This window comes from Suricata suricatta, chromosome 2 (assembly GCF_006229205.1).
Source record: "Suricata suricatta isolate VVHF042 chromosome 2, meerkat_22Aug2017_6uvM2_HiC, whole genome shotgun sequence".
Lineage (NCBI taxonomy): Eukaryota > Metazoa > Chordata > Mammalia > Carnivora > Herpestidae > Suricata > Suricata suricatta.
Window position 1 is genome coordinate 150,428,462 of NC_043701.1, and position 24,731 is coordinate 150,453,192.

At 39.4% G+C, this 24,731-nt stretch overlaps 1 protein-coding gene across 3 annotated transcripts in view; it reads right to left on the reverse strand.

Moving 5' to 3' along the window:
- BMS1 (BMS1 ribosome biogenesis factor) overlaps positions 1 to 12,690 on the reverse strand; it is a 42,030-nt gene extending 29,340 nt beyond the window's left edge. The window contains exons 1-9 of one of the 3 annotated variants that reach the window (XM_029932194.1): positions 12,616 to 12,690; positions 10,860 to 11,092; positions 9,727 to 9,917; positions 7,720 to 7,799; positions 4,177 to 4,365; positions 3,406 to 3,548; positions 2,544 to 2,665; positions 2,037 to 2,230; positions 137 to 276 (exon numbers count right to left, since the gene is read on the reverse strand). In XM_029932194.1, the coding sequence (XP_029788054.1) occupies positions 137 to 276; positions 2,037 to 2,230; positions 2,544 to 2,665; positions 3,406 to 3,548; positions 4,177 to 4,365; positions 7,720 to 7,799; positions 9,727 to 9,917; positions 10,860 to 11,035 (1,235 nt within the window). In that variant the 5' untranslated portion in view covers positions 11,036 to 11,092; positions 12,616 to 12,690. The remainder of the gene's footprint in view (positions 1 to 136; positions 277 to 2,036; positions 2,231 to 2,543; positions 2,666 to 3,405; positions 3,549 to 4,176; positions 4,366 to 7,719; positions 7,800 to 9,726; positions 9,918 to 10,859; positions 11,093 to 12,615) is intronic. The other 2 variants (XM_029932192.1, XM_029932193.1) reach the window with 2 other exon arrangements.
- Between the last annotated feature and the right edge of the window lie 12,041 nt (positions 12,691 to 24,731).

Genomic DNA, 24,731 nt, shown 5'->3' on the forward strand with positions numbered 1-24,731 from the left:
AAGTACAAAGCAAACAAAACAAAACCAGCCTGGAATGCATCCCACCAAAATGTGTATTGATGGCAGAATTATAGGTGATATAATCTTCTGTAATATACTATTTTTTTAATGAAAAACAGAAAAATGGTAAACTTACCCTTGATTATCTATATCTTCTGACCCCAGCGGTTTAGAATCAGAAAAAAGTGTCACTCTACTTGAAGCCATCTTGGCATCAATAGTGGAATGTGTGGAAATGAGACTCTGTACCAGTTCATGGGTGGGCCTCACCTCATCCTGTCAAGGTCATCAAGAAAGAGAAAGTGAGGAATACACAAGATTTCTGAAGAGAGACACACCGGTTTCAGTCAGTTTCTCAAAATTATCCTAAACACGGTTCCTAAAAACATTTCTTACTGCCTCAAAGAAAAAAAAAAAAGAAACAAATAAAAAATACAGAAAATTCTTACAACAAAGTCTAAAATTGAAGATGTCTGTCTTCATTAAACTTTTCCAAAGTTCATGAAGTATACAAACTGATAACCTAAATACTTAGCTCCACAAACTGTAAGTGCTGATGCTACAGAAAACATTTATTTTGGCCCAATAAAACCCCACTGCAGAATAAAGAAATGAAAATCTGGAGTCCATTTAAAAAAATTCTGCCTTTTGATTCAAAATTTTCACTTCAAGGAATTTATTGCATAGAAAGATCTCTCTCAGTGAGCAAAACTGCACGTTCGAGGGTACTAACTGTGGCAATTTTCAAACCAGAAGAATCTGGGGGTGTCCTCCCGCCAAAGACTTCCAAGAACTGGTTCAATAAACAAGGTTTATCCACAGAGCAAAATACCATACAGCTCTAAAAAAAGACCAAAGCAGCTCTACAAATGCTAACAGGAAACAATGGAATCACATATTCTTTGGTGCCCCCCAAAAGCTGCAAAGGCATTTAATGTTAGAGCCCATATAATATTACTTCTCTCTCTCTCACAGACACTCCTACACACAAAGACCACATATGTATACATATACGTGGTATTTACATGTAATATGTAATAATCTAAATATACATAATATAGGGGCGCCTGGGTGGCTCGGTCGGTTAAGCTTCTGGCCTCAGCTCAGGTCATGATCTCACGTTGGTGGGTTCGAGCCCTGCGCCGGGCTCTGTGCTGACAGCTAGCTCAGAGCCTGGAGCCTGCTTCCGATTCTGTATCTCCCTCTCTCTGACCCTCCCCTGATCGTGCTGTCTCTGTCTCTCAAAAAAAATAAATAAAAAACATAAAAAAAAATACATAATATAATCTAGCTAAATATGTATATGTTTAGAGAGGGGAAAAAAAAAGAGAAAGACCAAAGAGAGCTAGAAAACACACTGATATTGTGCAGGCATACCCTGGAGATACTGTGGGTTCGGTGCTAAACTACCACAATAAAGTGAGCCAGATGAATTTTTGGTTTTCCAGTGCACATAAAGGTACCTTTATACTATACTGTAGTCTATTAAGTATGCAATAGCATTATGTCTAAAAAAGCAATGTGCATGCTTTAATTAAAAATATTTTTGCTAAAAAATGCTAATCATTATTTGAGCTTTCAGTAAGCAATAATGACTTATCGCAGATCACTGTAATAAACATAATAATGAAAACATTTGAAATATTGTTAGAATTCCCATAATGTGACACAGAGACACAAAGTGAGCAAATGCTGTTGGAAAAAATGGCACCGATAGACTTGCTCTATACAGGGTTGCCACAAACCTTCAATTTGTAAAAAAGGCAATTTCTTGGTGAAATGCAATAAAGCAAAGTGCAAAATGAGAGACAGTAAGTACGAGCACCAACCACTTGCAATGCTCACACTAGAAGACCCAGGATTCCCTGTGTGTCTTGGCAACAGAATGGAGCACATGACTTTTACTTTCCCCTTACACAACTGCATATTCTGTATATTTACAATATGCATTGTGGCTTTTATCATAAATGCAAATAAAGATACAAAGCTTCAGTCTATAAAAGCTGGCTACATTACTTCCGTGACCTTCCTCTCACCGATTCCTGGAAGCCATGGCTGCCACCAAGGTCAACATAGACCGCATCTTTGTCATATAGCACACCGCCAACTCCAGAGAGAGGTGCATAAACCAACTTCTCTTTCTCATTTAAACAGCGCTTCTTTTGTTGTTCAGGAAGTGCACAGGGGTCTGGGAGGAAACTGACATCACTCACAGCAAAATCTCCTACACCTAGAAGACACAGAAAGACGGCTTCAGCTACAGGTGGATCAACTGCTGGCAAACATGGCCCACAGTTGGAAGGCTTCAACCACAGGGCTATCACTGACCCTGGTACTGTGCCTCTCCAGCTAGCTGACACCGTCAGAGCAGAGGGAATTTGGTCACCTAAACACTTCTGTGAGCTGAGGCAGAGTTGGGCTAGTCATAAAACTTCTAACAATGTAGCTCTACCTTGCTTGGCCATTTTTCAATTTTCCTGAGAAATGAAGTAAGTCATCCCAATAGTTCTACAAATATGGTATATTTTATAATAAAAGGATACCTGGCATGTGAATTTGGCTTTTATTTTTCAAGTGTGCTCCTCTTAAATAACCATAAAGAGATACTTTTCGATCACACTTGATATTTTTTCGAATATCTTCTGGGTTTGTCAAATCTTCCATCCTAGAAAAATAAAACCCAATCATATGGCAGAAGTAAATGTCAAAGTTCTTGTACCTCCCTTCATGTGTCAAAGATGGATTAAATTCACTAGTTCACTAAACGCACTGTTTAGAAAATTATAGAAAATACAGAAAAAAGGAAGCACGGTTCACCATCTACCAGAGGAAAAGAAGCAAACACATGATTATATTGTGCTTAGGCTCTATGTGATACACGTTCTGAGAGTAAGACACCAGAAATGGGAAGTAACATGCACCAGGGGTCAAGAAGAGATGAGAACATATCCAGAAAAACCCTTCATGGAAGAGGCTTAAGCTTTCATCTGGGTTTTTTGGTGTGCCTTGAATTCCGGCAAGTAGAGAAAAGGGATTCCAGGTTCAGAAGACAATTTCAAAAAAGGCATAAAGGAAAGAAAGCACAGGACACATCTGGGTGACCGGAGCACCATGATCCAAAGACAGTTATCATTGAAAATTAAGGTTCAAAAAGTAGGATAGGACCACATTTTGTAGCCTTAAATGTCCCCAAATCTTCACATTTTTCTAAATGATTCATCCTTTACTCCTGAAGCCACAGCACCTTTTAGGTAATGACACAAAAAAATAGGTAACTTCCACCAACTACACTGCCCCCTTACTATTAAAAAGTAAGCACAAAGTAAGCTCTACTACTGCTTTTTCTAACCTTTGTAGCTATGAAGTATACAGGCCAGGAAGACAAACTGCAGATGCACTTCTTACCTATCTGCCAGGATATAGGGATGAGAGGTCTGCCACGTAAGCGGCCTAAACTTCATAACTGTGATAAAACGGCCCAGATTGTGAATTTCTTGGTTTTGATATTCTCCATGTACCATTCCAGAAAGGTAGAACAGCTTAGCACCCTAAACATTAAGAAAGCAAAAAATTAAATTTCAATTAAATTCTTGTCAAAATAAAGACATGTAAATAAGAAGCAACCCTAAGGGGGACTTCTGCAAGCCACTCATCAATGCTTCCTGAACTTCTCCGCCTCTTTCAGGACCCATCTTGTAAAGGCTTGGTACGGTCAGAACTACAAATACACAGAGCTTCAAGACTGCTCTCCAGTCAAGCAGGGGAGTCTGTCTGGAGTACTGCACAGAGACGGCAGTGAGGCTCCTAGACACATGAAAAATGCTCTGACTGTTGAGCCACAGCAGTATGCAGGGGAGGGTGGAGTGGCAATATGTGTGCACTGTAGTTGCTGCTCCTAGAATCAGGAGAAACTTCAGACAAACTCTCGTAAATAATCACAAATCTAAAATACTTAGAGCCAGATACTGCCTGGTGCTGGGAGGCTACAGAGACAAATGAGATACACCAAGAGTTCTGAAATACAGACTGTTTTGAGGAAAATCTGCAGGGATTAAGAACAGATGTATAAAGGAAACTCCAAAGGTGAATCCTAAAGGGATGTTTGTTAAGTTCTTCTCCTCCTATTTTTTTTTAAAGATTATAGTGTTAGTATTCAATAATTAATTCTCTTCCTACCGGGTAGACTTCTGTCCAGAACCGGTGTTTTAATCGCTTCTTTGTCTTCTTCAGTTGTTTATTATACTTGAAAGAATCTAAGTGAGTGAGAACGCCCATAATTTTAGGAAAGCCATGTACTTGACAGATGTTTAGAAACTCAAATGTTTCCATTTCAAACCCAAAGCTGGCATCTATAAGCATCAGAACCTAAAAACAGAAAACACAATTACTCAAGGAAACTTCCCAAAATAGACCATAAGCAAACTATGGTCCGTGGACCAAATCTGACTCATGACTTGTCTTATAACTAAAGTTTTATTAGAACACAGCCACATTAATATATTTATGTATTGCCTACACCTGTGTCTGCACTCCAACTACAAAGTTAAGTAGTTCCAAGAAAAAGTAAGACCTGCAAAGCTTAAGATCTTTACCATCTGGCCCTTTACAGAAAAAGTTTGCCAACTCCTATTGTAGACTATACCAAAGGATTACTCAGGGATCATCACAACAGATGCAACCATGAGGCAATAACCACCGCAATATACACTTCCACTTCAAGAATTTGGATGTACTAGAAATAACTCTGAAAAAAGCTAAGTCTAACTTGACCCTCACCTGAATGAGTCCTCACTTCAAGAAATAAAGTTTTGTATAAGGTATTTTTAAGCCAAATCACAGGTCTCTAACAGGGAAACCAAATAACAGATCTCTGACATCCAAAAAATAGGACAAAGTGGAGATCAATGAAAACTCACAAAAATATAAGAAAACCGAGTATTTTTGTTTCAGTCTTCTAACGGGGAAAAAAGTTTTTTGCTGGGAGGTATCCAGTAGGAAAGGTCTATCTTCTATGTCAATTTGTAACATGCAACGGCTCAGAAACTTAAAAATAAAAAGCTATTAGTTTAGAATTGAGTCAAAAAATAGTAAGGTTATGAATTCTAAGAAAATATAAGCATATAAGACCAATTTTTAAAATTTTGACTCTCCAGGGGTACCTGTGTGGCTCAATCAGTTAAATACCTGAATCCTGATTTGGGCTCAGGTCATGATCTTACAGTCTATGAGTTTGAGCCCCATGTCAGGCTCTGCACTGGCAGTGTGGAGCGTGCTCGGGATTTTGTCTCTCTCTCTCTCTCTCTCTCTCTCTGGCCCTCCTCTACTGGCTCTCTTACTCTTAAAAATAAATAAACATTTAAAAAAACAATAAAATTCTGACTCTTCGAACATGCAAAATAACTTCAGAGTTGATTCTTCTAGGAGAGGTAAGAAACTTCTAGTTTTAACAACGTATTAAAGACATGCCTGCTCTCACTTTTCTGTAGCTAATTAAAAACACACATACACACAGAAACAGAAAAACTTATCTTTGGTTAAATTAGGGAATATTTATAATCCTAAAGCACAAAATACATGAAGCTGGGCTGCCAAGCCCCACGAGGAAGTGCCACTGCCGCTGCAGAGCCCGGGCCAAGCTGGCGCAGTTCTTCTGCACCGCCAGAACGGGCTGCAGACGAGGGAGCTTGCACGGGCATTTCCCTACAACCCATCTGACACCACAGCGTGCCAAGGGGCAAGCAGTTCATTGTAGAATCAGAAGAATAGGTAGCAAACAGTCCCTTAGCTGACAATCTTGTCAACTAAAGATAAATGAAGCCCGTGTTATTCCTTCAATGCACACACGTGCACATATACATAAATCCATGTACTGTATGTGTCTTTGCTGTAACTTACGAGGCTTTATGATAACCCAGAGCAGAGCAATCAACATAAGACAGGTTAAATGAATTATGGTACATACAACAAAATACTTAAAAGAATGAAGCTGAGCTACAGTACTTATATACCTTTAAGACACAATAAGTGAAAAAAACCAGAGTACAGAACTGTGTATATAATAAACAGTGTATGCTTTAAAAGTTGCATGGATATTTCTATCTCTAGAAGAATACTGTTTTGAGGGAAACTGAGAGACTAGGGATCAGAGCAGGAAAAACATGCAATGTACTCTGCAGTATAATTTGAATATTTTACCAAATACATGGGTTCCTAAATCTTAAAAAGATGTATATGAGAAACATCTTTCTTAATATGTGTATGCTTTTATAATTAGGAATTTGGTATATTTTACATAAAAAACCAGTGACTCATATGCTAAACTACTTTAATCATTTCAAAACCACAAGATTTAATAAGTTTACACTATTTTGTATTGACAATAACATTTATTTAATTAACAGTTGCATTATATGTTCAAAATCTGAATGGTATTTAGTTTCCTGATATTATAATGCCACTGCTGTAACATTCACATTAAATTACTTTTTATTTTCTACTTGAGAAGGCTTCCTAGGCCAAAGGATAAAATCTGTAGCTCTTTGTCACCAAACAGGTTTCCAGAAATTACTGAACCAAAAACAAACAAAAAAAGACCTCTGTCACCCCAATCTTCCTAATCAACATGGCTTTACTTTTTTTTATTGGATTTAGTTTTGCTAATTTAAAATGTAATTAGGAAGACTCAGTTAGTTTTAAGCATCTGACTCTGGATTTCAGCTCAAGTCATGATCTCATGGTCTGTGGGTTTGAGCCCTGCATTGGGCTCTGCACTGACAGCTTGGAGCCTGCTTGGGATTCTCACTCCATCTCTCTCTGCTCCTCCCCTGCTCATACTTGCTCTCTTTCTCTCAAAATAAATGAACTTAAAAAAGAAAAAAAAAATTAATGAACATTATCATTAAATGCAATCAAAGCGACACAATTTCCACATGCTGCATACTGTCCAGATTTTCTATTACAAATTCTGACAACTTCTCAAAGGCTATTCACGTACTTATTTTGTACATTCATTAAGAACAGAGGTTCTGGGTGCTCCTGGATGGCTCAGTCAATTAAGCGTCCAACTTGATTTCAGCTTACGTCAAGGTTTGTGGTTTCAAGCCCTGTGTCTGGGTCTGTGCTGACATTGAGATTCTCTCCCCCCCTCCGCACCTCCCAATTCACCTGCACACACACACACTCTCTCTCTCTCTCAAAAATAAACTTTTAAAAATTAAAAAAAAAGAAAGAAAAAAACAGAGGTTCTGGTACCATCAAGAGCAGAATCAAACTACTTAACTTTTGGGACCTCCATTTCATCCTATGTAAACTGGAGAAAATACCTACTTACCTCCAAGGCATATTGGGGGATTAGATGAGCTAAATTTCTAGAAAGGTGTTAGCACAGTGCCTCATTAGAATCCAAGAAATAGTATTTACTATTATATATTTGTATGTCAGTATGTCTATCTGTACACGTATCTTAATTAGCTATGATCATTAAAGGTGTTCTCTGCAATCTGCTTTTAGATTTGAGAATACATTTCAATGTGCACCTTCCATTTTTATTATAACAGTCATCATCATCAATTCAAACACATCTATGGTATCCCTGATCATACTCATCATTCCTTCAAAAATCATAAGCTTTTCTTTCCTTCAACATAATATATAAGATAAATCACCTACACACTGCTGTTAAGTCCTCATCAGAAATTCACACTTCCCCTACTGACTTACCAAATCTGCCACTTTAGCCAGATCAATCATCATGTTAATGTCACACCCACATTCAATGATGGTAAGTCTGCGCTTTTTACCTATAAAAAACACAAACGGAATCAACCGGGTCTTCCCACCTCCCGTCTACACCTCCCCTCTCCTCCCCCGCCCCAAGAAAAAATAAAGGCAGAGAAAGAAAGGGGAAAAAAAGACACAAACGTAACTGTTTTTTTTTTTTAAAAACCTTGGCAAAATATAGCCATTAATGCTAGTTACTATTTTTAATTGTATCTAGTAAAGCACCATACACACTTAAAGAAATATGTCAGAAGTTCAATTTTATAAGAGAAAATTGATAAATTCCACCTTGGTTTTCTTGCTGTACTCTCTAACTTTAACGCAATACTAAAAGTCTACCTATAAGAATAAAGTGCTCAAACAGGTAAAATTCTGACTGGAATGGGCAGACACGCAGGCTTCATGCTGACCGCGATCCTGCTGTTCGGCCAACTCTTCTCTTTGTCAAAGTTCCCCATGGTATCATTATAGCTAAAAACAGCCTCAAACCTAATGTAACAATCTTCATGGAACAATCGTTGTTTCTAAATGGAAAGAAATCAATCTGCTATTCCTGATCTCAGAGTCAGGAGTTAAGCCCTAAGTTGAGGTTAGAGGTTACTTAAAAAAAAGACTTTGGGCGCCTGGGTGGCTCATCATTAAGCACCTGACTTCAGCTCAAGTCATGACCTCACGGTTTGTGAGTTCGAGCCCCGCTTCAGGTGAGCACAAGCCCCACTTCGGGTGAGCTCGAGCCTGGCTTTGGGTAAGCTCGAGCCCCACTTCTAGTGAACACAAGCCCCACTTTGGGTGAACATGAGTCCTGCTCTGCGTGCGCCCTGCTTCTCTCTCACTATCCCTCATGGAATTCTCTCTTCTGCCTTCTCTCTCTGCACCTCACTCACTTGTGCCCTCTTTCTCTCTCTCAAAAAAAAGGGGGCAGGAGGGGCTGCACCTGGCTGGCTCGGCTGGAGCATGCAACTCTTTTTTTCTTAATTTTTTTTATGTTTTTTATTTTTGAGAGACAGAAAGAGACAACGCGAGCAGGGGAGAGTCAGAGAGAGAGAGAGGGAGATACAGAATCTGAAGCAGGCTCCAGACTCTGAGCTGTCAGGACAGAGCCTGACGCGGGGCTTGAACCTACGAACTGTGAGATCATGACCTGAGCCGAAGCTGGACGCTTAACCAACTGCGCCCCCATGCGACTCTTGATCTCAGAATCATGAGTTCAAGCCCCACATTGGGGTAGAGTTTACTTTAAAAAATAAAGAAAGAAAAAAAGAAAACTAAACAGAAATCAGTTAAAATAATAGGAATATCTAAGATAAGGAAAGTCTCAATCCAACTACATTACTGCTGTCATGAGAATTTCAGACGCACCTAGCTGGCTCAGTAGGTGGAGCATGTGACTCTTGATCACAGGGTTGTGAGTTTGAACCTCATTTGGGTGGAAAGATTACTTAAAAATAAAGTCTTGAAAAACAACAACAAAGAAATTCTAGATTCTTCCACCGACATTTTGGGAATTTGTTTCACTTTCCCTCAAACAGAAATGTCACCATCTCCCTGAGCAGGCAGATTCTCACAGAAAAAGAGAGGAAAACCTCCTCACTTCCGTAACAGCGTGGCCTCATGAGGACAAGCGGGTAAGCCTGACACACCAGATACTCACTCCTGTTAAAAAAAAAAAAAAAAAAAAAAAAAAGGTGCTCACCAGGACCAACCCAGGGTGCCCAGGCCTGCCAAACCTTCCAAGGATGACAAATCCGTGTAGCGTTGAGACTAGGGTATACATCTACATCGTTATTATCTCTGGGAATATATCCTTTTTTGAAACTACAGCCAGCTTAGCACAAGAGAGGTAATATGAAGTGACAGTATTACTTTAACATTTAGAAATGTTCAACAAAGACCTGCCTGTCCCTCAGACAACATATGCCATTTCAGCCTGGGGTAGCACACTCCTACCTGACACGATCGTGACAGGGCCTCTGATCTCTGTCAGTTTCTGCCTGGTGAAGTTCCGAATTAGGCACTGGATCAGAGTGCTCTTCCCAACCTTTGGAGGCCCCATCACCACCACCACTATTGGTGGGGGCTCTAACGGAGTTCGATCAACCACCGGAATGTGATGCTTTTTTGTCTTCAAATCCTGAGTCCTTTTTGTAACAAGAAAAAAAAAAAAAGTAAATCTACTTTCAAAATAAGAAAGGCATCATCCTTGTAAGTAAAGATTTTTAAAAGAGAGCAGGACAGACAACATGTATACAACTAACTGGTTAACTTCTAGGCCAAATCCAAATGACCCCACCCCTTCAGTAAATATGTAACAGACTGACTTCAACAGTACAGAGTACTGAGAGCTATACACACCTTAAATCTGATTGTTTAATTAGATGATTGTAATAGTTTAAAAAAAAAAGGTAAACATGCAGGCAGAAGATCACAATGAACAGCAGCAGAGGCTTTGGGTTAAATTTGGCTCTCCTATAAGGATAATTTAATTCAATGATATTTAAACTACACTGCCTGGCATATAATAAGGAATCATTATATAAAACTATTTATTACTATGTGTTATATGAAACAAATTCAGAAAAAAAATACAAGCATGCCTATTACTACAAAACAAATTCTATAAAGAAAAACTCTTGGGCAAAAGAAAGCCAATCGATGGGCTGATACTGGAGGCAAAGTGGCTTCCACAGGGAAGACTACATGCTCACATTTTAGTAAAAGGAGTATCACATGCAACTTCATGCCCTTCAAAGTTGTTAAAGACTCAAGAGTCCAAGCATCATATGGGGAGGCTCCTACTATTTAAAAAGAATAAATGGCAGGATGCCTGGGTGGCTCAGTAGGTTAAGCGTCCGACTGGCTTTCAGCTCATGTCACGATCTCACAGCCTCATGCGTTCGAGCCCTGCATCACGCTCTGCACTGGCAGTGCAGGGCCAGCTTGAGATTTTCTCTCTCTCCTCTCTCTGCCCCTCCCTCACTTGTGCTATCTCTGTCTCTCTCAAAATAAAGAAATAAATACTTAAAAATAAATAAACATAAAAAGAATAAATGGAAGGACAACTCAACCCCAGCTAAACATACCTGTGAAAGGATCGAGCCATCCGCACAGCAGACTGGACTGCGAAAGCTTTGGGGTTTCTCTTCCGGGCATCTTCCTCATCTCCAATTTGGAGATCCTGCAAATGCCGTTTCTTTTTCTTCTCAGCCTTGGGCCCACTGTTTTTCTTTCTGTGTTTCTTCTGGTCCTTAGTCTCCATAGTGGCTTTTTTTTTTTTTTTTTTTTTTTACCAATTCACAAGTAACTCAAACCTATACTGATGAGGCAGGGAAGGGGGAGAAGCATTTTACAATTCAGACAACACCCAAGGGAAAACAGTAAATTTCATTTATTTCTTAATGCAGAGATATGTATTCACACAAGGATAGAAATTGATTAATACAATCCCTAATTTCCTATCTGTTATGCTAGAATTAAATTAGTTACTTCTGCTTAAATTACTTTTTATTCGTCTTAAGTGTCTATATCAGCACTGCCCAATTCTTCAATGATGCAAATACTGGATTATATCTATACTTTCCAACACAGTGGCCACTAACCACATGTGGCTTTGAGAACTTAAAATGTATCTAGTGAAATTGAGACACTGAAATTGTATATAATTTTAGTTAACTCCATTCTAAATTTAAATAGCCATATGTGACTAGCAGTTACCACACTGGACAGCTCAACATTAAATATCAAATGGACTAATGAAGTGGTTTCCAAACTTAAACTATTTTTTAAGACATTTTCTTTTTAAAACTTAAAGCATTTTAATGACCCTCAAACATGATAGCATTGTTACTTTTTAGTACCTGTTGATTCTGTAAAACTTTTAAATTACAATAATCATGCATATACGTTTAAAAAAAAAAGCAGTAACATCCAGATGTGTGAGATATGGGTGACTGTGGCTGATGCCTGGGGACCACGTGGATTTCGCAGAAACCCTTACAAAGATTTCTGAGCATACCAGGAATTCATGGCCCCTAAATTGAGAACCATCGGATTCAGTTAGCTTTTTTAGAAAACCAGGCTGTATACAATCCGAGCACTTGGTTAATTAAACAAAACAACAAGACAAAACAAAAAGTAACTTCACTCAGTTAAGGTTCTGATTTAATTTCAACTCAATAAACACTTGTGTCTGCCCATGACGGACTAGGCATTGTGCCAGGAGAGGGCTACAGCTGTTATCTGACTAGCAAAGAAAATCCAAACTAGTATCTTCCAAGCCTTGCAGTAAGCGAGACGTCAGAAGGCTGCACTTAGGCAATCAGAGATTTTCCACGGACACACAAACAGAAAGGCCACGTATACCAGCATAACGTCAAGGAACACTACCCAGGAATTAGGGGAGCCGAGTTCCAAGAACGCTTTGAAACTAAACAGCTATGTGTTAGGGACATTGTTTTTCTTCTCTACTTTATTTTGGTCCCGAACTTGCACTGACACTTTTCGCACTTTCAAAGTGGGGTAGGAGGAGGCGGGGAAAGGGATGGGAAAAGCACAATTGGGAATCAATAGATCTAGCTCAGGTCTAAGTCACCTGCTAGGATTACCCCGCCAAGAAACGACCTCTCACTTCTCCCTGTCACCTCCCCACTCAGTCCCGACTCTCCGCACGAATTCATTCAGCCTCCCCCAACGACGTGACTGTCCCCCTGAGCGCCTGAGACGCTCTTCAGGGGCAAAGACTGTCCTGAAGGACCTCGCGATGTGCGACTCGCAAAGCTCTCAGGACCCCAGACTCCGGAGACCCCACCACCACCGCCTCTCCTAGCCCGCGGCAGTTACCGGGTTCACAACTGCTGCCTCTCAGGCCCGCATGGACAGCACCGGAAACGGAAATACACCCAACGCGCGGACTATGCATTCCGGCAGGAAACAGGGAGGCCAAAGAAAGAGACCGACCTAAGGGCGACTCTCGGAAAGCCTGAAGGAAGGCTCCTGATTGGCTGAGGAGGGGCGCAGGAGACGACTGCGCAGTGAGCCAACCTGAAACCACGCCCCACTCCGCCGCGAGCCCCGCCCGGCTGGGACAGCAGCCACGCTGCAAATACTGGGATTCTGAGCAGCGTGCGCCGAGCACCCCCGGGTTCCCCGGGGGCTGTGCACAGTGCGGCCCGGGTCCGTTCTTGGTGAAGGACGAAAGACGTAGTAATATATGTATCCCTGGTCAACCGGATTCACGGCACCAGTCCCCTCCGAATGCCTCTGGCATCGCGACCCTCCGTGGCCTGATGGAATATCCCACGGTTGGAATTCTCTCTGACACATCTGCCTGCTCATCCTTAAAGATGACAAGAGCTGGACATTTCTTGGACTTAAAATTTTTTTGTAAATGTTTTTTTATGTCTGTGTGTGTGTGTGTGTGTGTGTGTGTGTGTGAGAGAGAGAGAGAGAGAGAGAGAGAGAGAGAGAGAGAGAGAGAGAGAGAGAGAGAGAGAACAAAAGCAGGGGAGAGACAGAGCGAGAAAGGAGCACAGAATCCGAAGCAATCTCCAGGCTCTGAGCTGTCAACGTAGCTCGAACCGGGGCTCGAACCCACAAATCACGAGATCATGACCTGAGCCTAAGTCATATCCCAAACTGAACCATCCAGGCATCCCTCTTGGACTTCTTTAGTGCTGTAATTCCCGGCTTTTGTCAGCACCATTAGACTCAGGAAAGCGACAAACATCAGTTTTTACTGGACTATTCCCATCATCTTAAAATAGGCAGTTATTTCTCTCCTCTTCCAAAAACACTCCTCTTGGCCCCACTACCTGTAACAGATACTACATGTGTTCTCTGTGCCCCTTTGTAGCAAAATTTCACAAAAGAATTGTCAATATGTTTCCCAGTTCCTTTTCTCCCATTCTCTATTAGATTCTCTTTGCGCCCAGCACACCTTTCACAATCTTGGCTGCTCCTTCTCAGCCTTGTGCTAAAGATTCTTCCACTCCTACCTCACATGCTTAAGTTAAAGGCATTCTGCAGGGCTCAGCCTTTGGTCTTCTGTGACTATACTTATTCCCTAGGTGATCTCATTCTGTCGAGTAATTTTATTTGTCACCTGTATCAGTTAACAATTTATTGTATCTCCGCTACAAATTCATTGTTCATTGCCTACTCTGCAAACATTTTTCCTTTGACGCTGGCATATCTGTTGTTTTGTCGGTAGAGGGCAGTGGAGAGACCTTGTAGGAGCAGGCTTTCTGGTTCTGCTCCTTGGCCAGGCTTCTGCAGGCTGTCATTTCTCCAGGGCCAGCTCCTCCAGCATGTGGTGACCAGCAGTGCTCCACTCTTTCTCCCACTTCCCCCACCTCCTGGTACTTTTGTCGTCATGGAGTGACTCCCTAAGACACCTACCTTTTCCGTAGCACCTGGAGAGGAAATTCCAACAAGTTCCAGTGGTACAGCCTCATAGGGACCACCCTGACCCAGTGGGCCATGGCCATACTCCTTCAATGAGGTCTAGATCTCAGCAGATGGAGATTGGGGGTGAGGAGTGGGACTCTTCCTGGGCCCTCTATCTCTGCCCTAGGTTAGTGGCTACTCCTCAGATCTGCTCTTAATATTCTTTAGAGTTCTCTTACTAGCCATACCCCATTGCTCTAATCCCCTGTTGTAGCTAATAAGTTTTAATGTAAACTTTCCCATTCAAATAACAGTGTAGTTTCTCTTTCCTAATTAGACCCTTAAAATACACCATCATTGGCCAAAAACTCCCATATTTATATCAATGACTCAGACCTCTTTCTTGAACTCCAGCTGCCTCCCTGACATATTGGATGTATAATAGACATCTTAAATGTAACATGTCCAAATAAAACTCATGATCTCTCTCAAACTAGTTGCCCAGTTTTTATCTCAGTTGATGACTGTTCTAGCCATAAAGTTGATTAGGCCAAACACTCAGACACATCCTTGTCTCCTCTCTTTTTCTATCCTCCATATCCAACTTATCAGGAAATTTCTATTAACTCTACCTTCAAAATACAACCGCGGGACGCCTTAGTGGCTCAATCAGTTAAGAGTATGACTCTTGTTTTTGGCTCAGGTCATGATCTCATAATCTCCACCCTGACAGTGCAGAGCCTGCTTGGGATTCTCTCTCTTCCTCTCCTTTTGCCCCTTCTCTGCTCCTTCTCTGCTCGCTTGCTCTCAAGATAAATAAACTTAAATTTTAAAATAAAAAAAAAAGAAATACATGTACAAGAGTATTCATAGCATTGTCCAAGCTGGGAAAACTCCAAAAGTCCATCAGCAAAATCATGAATAAACTGTAGTATATTGATACAATGGAATAATATATAACAATGAAAATAAACTACCACAAGCAACAATATAGATGATATTTAGTAAAAGAACCCAGACACCAAGAAGAACATGTATATTTCTGTTTATATAAAGGTTGAAACTAGGTAAAATTGACGTATGGCAATGGAAGTCAGAATAATGGTAACTTTTGTAGAGGAGGGGCATATACGTGTGGGAGGGGTCTTGTGGACAGCTCTGGAGTACCTAGCCATGTACTGTTTCTTCACCTGGTGCTAGTCGATGAGGTATTGACTTTGTAATTATAGAGTGATACACTTGAATTTTGAGTACTTTCTGAATGTATATTCTATTCATGTTTGTAAATCATGTATTTTTTTAGTCAATAAATTGCCATTTTAGGTTCTTTGCCCATTTTTCTTTCCCTTTAATACTTAATTATGGAGTAAGATTCGCATTTATATTTAGAAGCCTTCCAGAGATTGCTGAGGAGATCTTAGAGAAAGTGGTTCTTAGCCTATGGAGGGCAATAGAACCCTTGGAGAATTTGATGCATGTCCAGAAAAATTCACTTTTTCACCCTTATATACAGTTGTTAAAATTTCATTTTTGTATCCATGGCCCAGGTTAAAGTGTTTTAGAGTCTACTTCTAAAATCCTTGGGAGTTCTCCTGCAGGAAGAGGACCAGGTGTCCAGCCCCAGACAGGCCCTCTGGGCAGTGGGCCAGGCAGGAGGCAGGCCGTCCCTAGCTCACAGGGGTAGGCCAGTCCGGCTTTGAGACTGTGTAGATTCTTTTGTCCACTTTTCGTGTCTGGGAGTTCTCCCCATTATATAAAAGTCAGTTACTGTCTTGGTCAGCAGGTGGCACTGTTAAGTTATAGAATCTGGAAGAAAAAATTGCCAGGTGTCTGCCCTTATAATAGAGACAAAGAGTGTGCAATACTTAACATCGGTTCACTCTCCAACTCGGATCCAGTTCACGTGGTGACCTCTTTCAACACTGGCAGAACAGTTAATTTATGATTTAGAAATATCAGTCATTGGTGATGATTTCATCACAGATAGAGTCTGGTTTAAAATTCAATAAACACATTAACAGAGTAGTAAATCATCCCATACTTCTGTTATAAAAACTGCTAATGAAGAGAGATACATCAAATTTTTGACAATAAAATGGGCAAAATGATCTTTTCTATGGTGGTTCCTTTGGATGCTGTTACAACTCTAGCAGTAGATCCTTATGGAATCAATCAATTTAATGTCTAGAGCCATGGCTGTTTCTTTAGACTGTGGAATTTAGACAGTACATAGGAAGATACTGAATAAATCAACATATTATATTGCTTGCCATCCATCAAAAGCATGCACTGCCACTGCAGGGGCTGATACACTTGCCAAAGCATCTTTGTGAATCAGCAAAAGCTTGCATCATAACAACAGATTTGCTTAGACAGAAAGAGGGTCTGCATCACTGCCATCAACAGGTTATTGCTGTGAAACTACATGTGATCTGCCTGGTGAAGACTATTTGGGGCAGGCATAAATCAGCGGAAATCACATCTTGATGTCTGGCTCATTCATTTAACTGTGATTACTATATATTGTAGAACAAAGAAAAGACTCCAGTATTTGTGTCCTGCACTGGGTATGAACCGAGCATATGTCTGATTTTTATGTCTTAACCCAATGTGGGGTCCGATCTTACACAAAGACTTTTAGTTTGGCCTCTGTGTGCTGCCTTGGGGTTAGGATGTGGTGCTCTTGTTGAGGAGAAGTGAGCTCTTCACCTCTTAATGATTTGTTTACCAGATGAATGCCAGGTTTCCTTTTAAATGTATTTTCCTTAAAAATTTAACTTAAAATATTTTAGCATCAGTCGCACAAAATGTTTGAATAAAATCTTGGTTTTTTAAAGTTTTTTTTTTAATATATAAACAAGTCATGACCTCACGGCTCCTGAGTTCTAGCTCTACACTGGGCTCTGTGCTGACAGCTCAGAGCCTGGATGTAACCTGCTTCAGATTCTGTGACTCCCTAGCACTCTGCCCCTCCCCCTCTTGCATTCTGTCTTTCTCTGTCTCAAAAATAAACATTAAAAAAATTTTTAATGAAACAGTGGGGTTTAATACGCCAAATGAATTCCTAAAAAATCCCAAAATGACACAAAACCTAATCTTGGCATCCTATCACTATGTGATACTTTATACACCTTACTGTTTTTACAAGTTTACCTATTGAGGATTATTCATCTTGCTAACAACCTATTATTTATTTCACTTTTTGTTGATCTTTACATCCTTTAATGTGCTAAGGGTACCTGTATATTTTGGAACTCTTTGAATATTCTAAAATAGACCAAAAACGGGGTATTTTATAGTTACAAACCAAGGTAATTCCCCCAGATAAGCATCTTGGTTTACCATGATTCCAAACAAAACTATCTTGTTTAAAACTATTTGTACTAAAATTTTATTTTCATTATTAATAGAATATAAAAATAGTTGAATGAAAATACAGAAATATGTTTGGGCTAGTTACCCCTCTTTTACTTTTCCAGATGTGCTTAATAGTACTGTGTAAGTAAAAAGATTTTATGTAATGCATGATTCATAGTATTCTTCCTAGTTTTCCAAAAAAAAAAAAAAAACACCTTATAATCAGCTTGTGAGTTTTGAGGAATTTTTAAGATTTTCATTTTCTAAACAATGAATCAGCAAATTTTAAAGACTGTACTACATAGCAAACATACAGCTATTGAAAAATAACATATAAAATGCATATAATAAATATTATGTGCCTATTAAAAAAAAGCCTGCTGAATGAATTCTGATTGCATTTGATCTCCAAATCAATTTGGGGAGAACTGACATTTTAACAATGATGACTCATATAATGTATCAACAATGTATATATACATACTTTTCTTTAGGTCTTTTTTGTTTTTCTCATCAGTATTTTCTGTTTTACAGTGCAGGTTCTACTTATCTTTTCTCAGAGTTCTCCCTAAGTATTCCCTATATTTTAATTCTATTGTTAATGGTATTGTATTTCTCTATTCAGCTTTCAGTTGCTCATTGACACTACATAGAAAAGATGCTCCACATCATTAATCATTAGGGAAATGCAAATGAAAACCACAATGTGATACCTATTTAAAAAATAGAACCTGAGTGTTGCCAAGAAAGGGGATAAATTGTATTTTTTTAATTTACTTATTTTTTGAGCGAGAGAAAGAGGGAAGGGGACAGAAAGAGAGAGCGAGCAAGCAGTGGAGGGGAGGGGCAGAGAGAGAGAGGAGAGAGAATCCCAAGTAGGCTCCTCACTGTCAGTACAGAGCCTAATGTGGGGTACAAATCCATGAACCATGACATGATCATGACCTGAGCCAAAATCAAGAGTCAGATGCTTAACAGACTGAGCCACCCAGGTACCCCGAGAAATTGTATTTTTGTACATTGATCTTGTATCCTGAAATCTTGTGAAACTCACTTTTATGGGATTTTGTTGTTGTTGTTGTTGACGCCATTGGATTTTCTGTACAGATGAATGAACATGGTTCTGTGAAGATGGCTTTACTTACACAATGTGGATGTGTTCTCTTTCTTTCTGCATTATTGTACTAACTAAAATCTCTGGTATAAGGTTCAATGGAAGTGATGAGAGCAAACATCTTTTGTTGTACTGATCTTTGGAGAAGAGCATTCAGTCTCTCACGTTTCACATGGTGATAACCATACATTTTTTTGTAGGTTTCTATTGTTTCTTTTCCCCCCTCTTGTTTCTTACTTTTGTGCCTTGGTGATCTTCTGTTGTGGTATGCTCAGATTCACTTCTCTTTTCTGAATCTACTCTAGGTTTTTGCTTTGTGCTTACCATAAAACATCTCATAGATATAATAGTCCATTTACACTGATAGCAGCCTATCTTCAATTCCATATAAAAATTCTACCCTTTTATTCTCTTTTGTTTCTAATATCAAAATTTCCCTTTTCTAAATTTATTTTTAATTTTTTAAATTTTTTAAATGTTTATTTATTTTTGAGACAGAGAGAGACAGAGCATGAGCAGGGAGGGGCAGAGAGAGAGGGAGACACAGAATTGGAAGCAGGCTCCAGGCTCTGAGCTGTGAGCACAGAGCCTGATGCAGGGCTCGAACCCACGAACGTGAGATCATGACCCCAGCTGAAGTCGGATGCTTAACCAACTGAGCCACGCAGGCACCCCCAAAATTTCCCTTTTATTTGTATATTCATTAACAAATTACAGTAGCTCTATTTTTAATATGCTTTTCCTTTCATCTTTATACTATAATTAAATGGTTAACACATATTACAGAATTAGTGCTTCCTGAATCTCCCTATATATTTACTCTATATATTCTCATGTTAACTAGTGTCTTTTCATTTTAGTTTGAAAATTTCCTTTCCCTATTTCTTGTAAGGCAGGTTTAGTGGTGATGAACTGCCTCAGCTTTTGTTTGTCTGGGAAATTCTTTGGTTCTCTCATTTTTGAAGGATATCTTTGCCCAATAGAATGTTCTTAACTGGTAACTTTGTTCTTTCAGCACTTTGAATGTATCTGCTTATTACCTAATCTTTTTTTCTCTGTTTATAGGGTCTCTCTCTTTGAATTCTGACAGTTTAATTATAATGTGTCTTGGAGAAGAGTGTTTGGAATTGAAATAATGGGTTACTGTATTAGCTTTACGAACTTGGATATCCAAGTCTCTCCCCAAGTTTAGGAAGTTCTCAGCCATTATTCTCTTTAAGTAAGTTTTATGTCCCCTTCTCCCTCTTTTCTGCTTCTGAAACCCTAGTTCTATTATTGGTTCTTTGGATGATTTCCCAAGGATCACTTAGGCTTTCTCAGCTCTTTTTCATTCTTCTTTGTTCTCTGACAGTTATTTCAAAGTACCTGTCCTCTGGCTTCTGTCTGACCTACTCCACTGTTGGTGCACTCTATCGTATTTTTAATTTCATTCATTGAATTCTGCAGTTCCAGACTTGGTTTGGTCCTTTTAATTTCTTGTTAAATTTCTCACTTTGTTCATGTAGTATTTCTTGATTTTGCTGAATTGTCTGTGTTTTCTTCTACTTCATTGAGTTTCCTCAAAACAGCTCTTTTGAATTTTTCTCTGGCAGACAGCAAATCTCCATATCTTTGGGTTTGGTAATGGAGGATTATTATGATCTTTTGGTGATGTCATATTTCCTTGATTCTTCATACTCCTTGGAGGGTTTTTTTTTTTTTTTTGCATTGCTGTGTTTGCATTTGAAGTAGCAGTCGTCTCCTCTGATATTTATTAGCTGCCTTTAAATGAGAGATACTTTTTCTAGGTCCTGTTTATATTCTGGAACTTTCCCTGGTCTTGTATGAACACATCTGCTCCACACATCCTGCTTTCTCCTGTGGCAAAATTCTTAAGTGTATAGATCTCCTTTTCACCGTACAACTCACCAAGTTAATTGATGGTGACCTCTTTTCTTTGCCCAAAAGTGGCAAAAGAGCTTAAATTTGTGGTTTCTTCCTTACCTGCAGACATTGGCTTGTTTTCTGCATATACTGCATCTACTTGATCTTGTTCTTTCTACTTCCCATTGGAAGCCATGTAGGAGCTGGCTTCAAGTAGGGGAAGGTGTGGATTTGGCACCTAGGGCGTTAGTGGTACCCACACAACAGTTAAGGGGTTTTCAGGTGACATTTTCCTAGCAATTCAGGAGTGGGCTAGAGTCTAGAATGCAGCCGGTAGGAATTTCATCCCTTTAATGCTTTTTGATATTCTTATCTGCATCTTCCCAGATCTTCTCCCTCCCCCTTTCTTGGAGCTTCAGCTTTAATACTGGGTGATGCTAGAGAGATGGGTTTCTTTAGCAGCATCCCATACAGCTGGGGAAATTGGGCATTCACTTGCTCCTCTCCCTTTTCTCCCATGGGAAGGATCCCCAGCCTCCTTTTTCTCTAAGCAGTGCTGCCTTGAGGGATGAGGTAGGCAAGTTCCTCTTACTAATATGTCCAAAGCCATTTGTTGTTTTGTTCTGGTTTTGGTGCAAGAAAGTATTGGGGTTCCTCCTCTAGAGACCTGGGCTTCTACAAAGGATCTCTCATCAGTGGGTATCTGCCCAATTCAGTATTTTCCAGGTGTTCCTGGACTGAGGCCAATAGGCATCTGCATCACTTGAGAGGCTCCTGTCAGTTCCACAGCCCAAATGGGGATCTGTTCACTTATGTGATTCACAGATGGGTAAGGCTCCTCCTGGTTCCCCTGGAGGACTGTACAGATAACAGTTCACACAAAGGCACTTTTGGTCATGAATAGTGGCTGAATTTTGGATGCTGAAAGGGGAGTGAAAACAAGAGATGTCTTAAGCCTCCATGATGTTAACATTCACCCCCCTGTATTTTTTTTAATTGTGAAAAATTTTTGAACCTTCGGGAAAGTTCAGTACAAAAAAGTTCATGTATATATTTTACTTGGAGACCAAATTCAAGTTTCACCAATTATTCTAGTAATGCTCTTCAAAGGTCATGTGGTTTACTCAGGTGTCCATTCTTTTTAGACTCCATCAATCTGAAACAGATCCTCAATTTCCTGGACTTAGATTACCTTGGCATTGTTGAGGATTATAATCCAGTCACTTTGTAGAATGTACTTCAATTTTTCTACACAAAAAACATTTGTGTAGACATAAAAGATTAAATCATCCATGATTCCATTTATATGACCTTTGAGCAAAGGTAAAGCTGTAGGAGTAGAAAACAGGCCAGTGGCTACCAGATCGGTCTTGAGCCTGGAAGTAGTTACACAATTGCATATATTTGTCAAAACTCATCAAAAAGTACACGCTTAAAATGGTGAATTTTATTTTATGTAAAATTATACCTCATTAACCCTTATTTCAACAAGGACAGTCTTCTTCCCATTGCATATTCTTTTCTCCTTTCCTGAAGATTAACAGATCCATAGAATTATGGGTTAAAGGACTTACTCTATAATAAATAGCATTATAAAGCCATACTAAAGGAAACATTACCTTTGGCATGAGCATAAACAAATAATTTAGTGAAACAGAAGGCAGAAATGGATCACATGTACACAGAGAATGTTAACATTTGTTGGCTTAATAATGAAACAAGAAGAATAAGACAGTGTGCATCTTTGGAACATGCAGAACAAGGGAGTCAATCACAAATGCTTGTGCAACATCAAGATGTTTCTCTCCACATGTTAACTATCCTCCTTCACGTAGACATTTTCTCATGGCTGTTCCAAGTCCCAGGGTCACCAACCCACAGAACATGATGTTCTCCTGTTATAAAAGTCCCAGGTAGGGCTCTTCTTGACCCATTTGGATCAAATATCCTTCCCAGAAATAAATGTTAAGCCAAGAATATTTAGGAGATCTACTAGCTCCTATGTCACAAGGGCAACTCGGTTACTAAAAAGGGATGGAGGGGCGCCTTGGTGGCTCAGTCGGTTAAGCCTCCGACTTCGGCTCAGGTCAGATCTCACTTTCTGGGTTCGAACCCTTCGTCAGGCTCTGTGCTGACAGCTAGCTCAGAGCCTGGAGCCTGCTTCCGGTTCTGTGTCTCCTTCTCTCTCTGCCCCTTCCCCTCTCATGTTCTCTCTCTCTCTCTGTATCAAAAATAAATAAAACATTAAAAAAATTTTAAAAACAAAAAAAGGGATGGAGTCCTGAGCAAAAATACTCCCTTCAAATGATAATTAACAACTGATAAAGATGGTACTTCAAACTTCATTTGATTGAGAACTGAATATTCATTTGGGAAAATAATAGATCCTTATCTCACACCATATATAATCAAGCAATAACAGGTCAATGGACATATTTAATTTAATGTTTATTTCACATATTTTTAATGTAAGACATACATGAAGTAATGATCTTCCAAGTACTTCTCTTGTGCAAATCAATGAAAGCTCAATGAACAACACCCTTGTTTCATATACTGAAATAACTAACAGCTTTATTTCTTTTTTTTTAATGTTTATTCCTTCATTTTGAGAGAGAAAGAGCGTGTGAGCAGAGGAGGGGCAGAGGGGCTGGATCTCACAACTGTGAGATCATGACCTGAGCCAAAATCAAGAGTAGGACACTGACTGACTGAGTCACCCAGGCACCCCAAATAGCTTTATTTCTAATGATTAGGCTCATTGTATGGAGACTGACACAGCTGAAAAACAGCGACCCCTGAATCAGTTTCTCATAAGAACATATTCTTCCCCAAGGCTGATTAATGTTAATGTTAATCAGGTATATCTTTCGCAAAAGGTATGCCTGTAAGTTGGTTAAACTAACTTCAGCTCTAAGAAACTGAAAATCTCAACTCAACTGGTATAATTAGAAAAAAATACATCTCATATAAAGAAGCTCCAGGGCGGTTAATTCACCTGCCCAAGACACTGTTGACCCAATTCCTTCCCAGCTTTGTATTCTGCCATCGTTAGATCCCACCTTAGGATCAAAAGATACAATCAGATATCACACTCAGTCATAAAAATACCCAGCAAAGTCAAAGTCTGTTAACCCTGAGGAATCCCGTTCTCCCATATTTCGCTGAATATTATTTTTAAGTTTTTCCCCTGCCAGAACTGGGTCAGATGCTTATTTTCTTTTCTCTTTAAAACTATTTTTTTAAACTTTACTTATTCTGAGAAAGGGTGTGGGGCAGAGACAAAGGGAGAGAGAGAATCCCAGGTAGGCTCTGTGCCCATTACATGAAACCCAACATAGGGCTTGAACTCATGATCTGCAAGATCATGACCTGAGCCAAAAGCAAGAGTCAGATGCTTAACAGACTGAACCACCCAGGTGCTCTCGGATGCGTATTTCAAAAGAGTTATTAATCAGCACACACTTTTCAAGATTAGGTTAGACCATAAGGATCTAATGTATAATATGAGACTAGTTGATAACACTGTATACTGTCTAAATGAAATCTGCAAAGAGCTGAATGTAAATGTTCTCACCAAAAAAAAAGGGGGGGAGTGGTAAATATGGGAGATGATAGTTGTGTTAACTAACTTGATGGGGGAATCCATTTACAATGTATACTTAAATCATCACATTATATATTTTAAATTTCTTACAATTTTATTTGTCAATTATATCTCAATAAGCTGGGCAAAAGTTAGGTTAGATCAATCATTATTCATTTCCTGAGTCATACTGAGGGAATGTGGACAATGAAACAAAAACAACTGGTCTGCTGGCATGGAATGAAGGACAGCTGTTGAGTAGATAATCAAAAGCCTATAAAAGTTCCAACAAATCTGTGGCTGCTCATATAATAGCTAACATTTGTAACATTCTACACAATGGTCTAGTACCTTATATTTATTCATTTATCAAATCTTTACTAGAACTTCATGTGGTAGGGTTATGTCATTATTATCATTTTGTAAGTAAGGAAACTGAGGAACAAATGTTAAGGGGTTTGTCCCCGGCCCCACAACTAATACGCAGTAGAACTGGGAACTTGAGCCTAGGAAGTCTAGTTTCCAGAGTCCACTATATCAGGGACCAGCAAACTATGGCCCACAGGCTGAATCTGGCCAAGTCTGTTTTTCAATAGCCCATGAGCTAAGAAAGATTTTTACATTTTTAACAGATTGTAAAAAAAAAAAAAA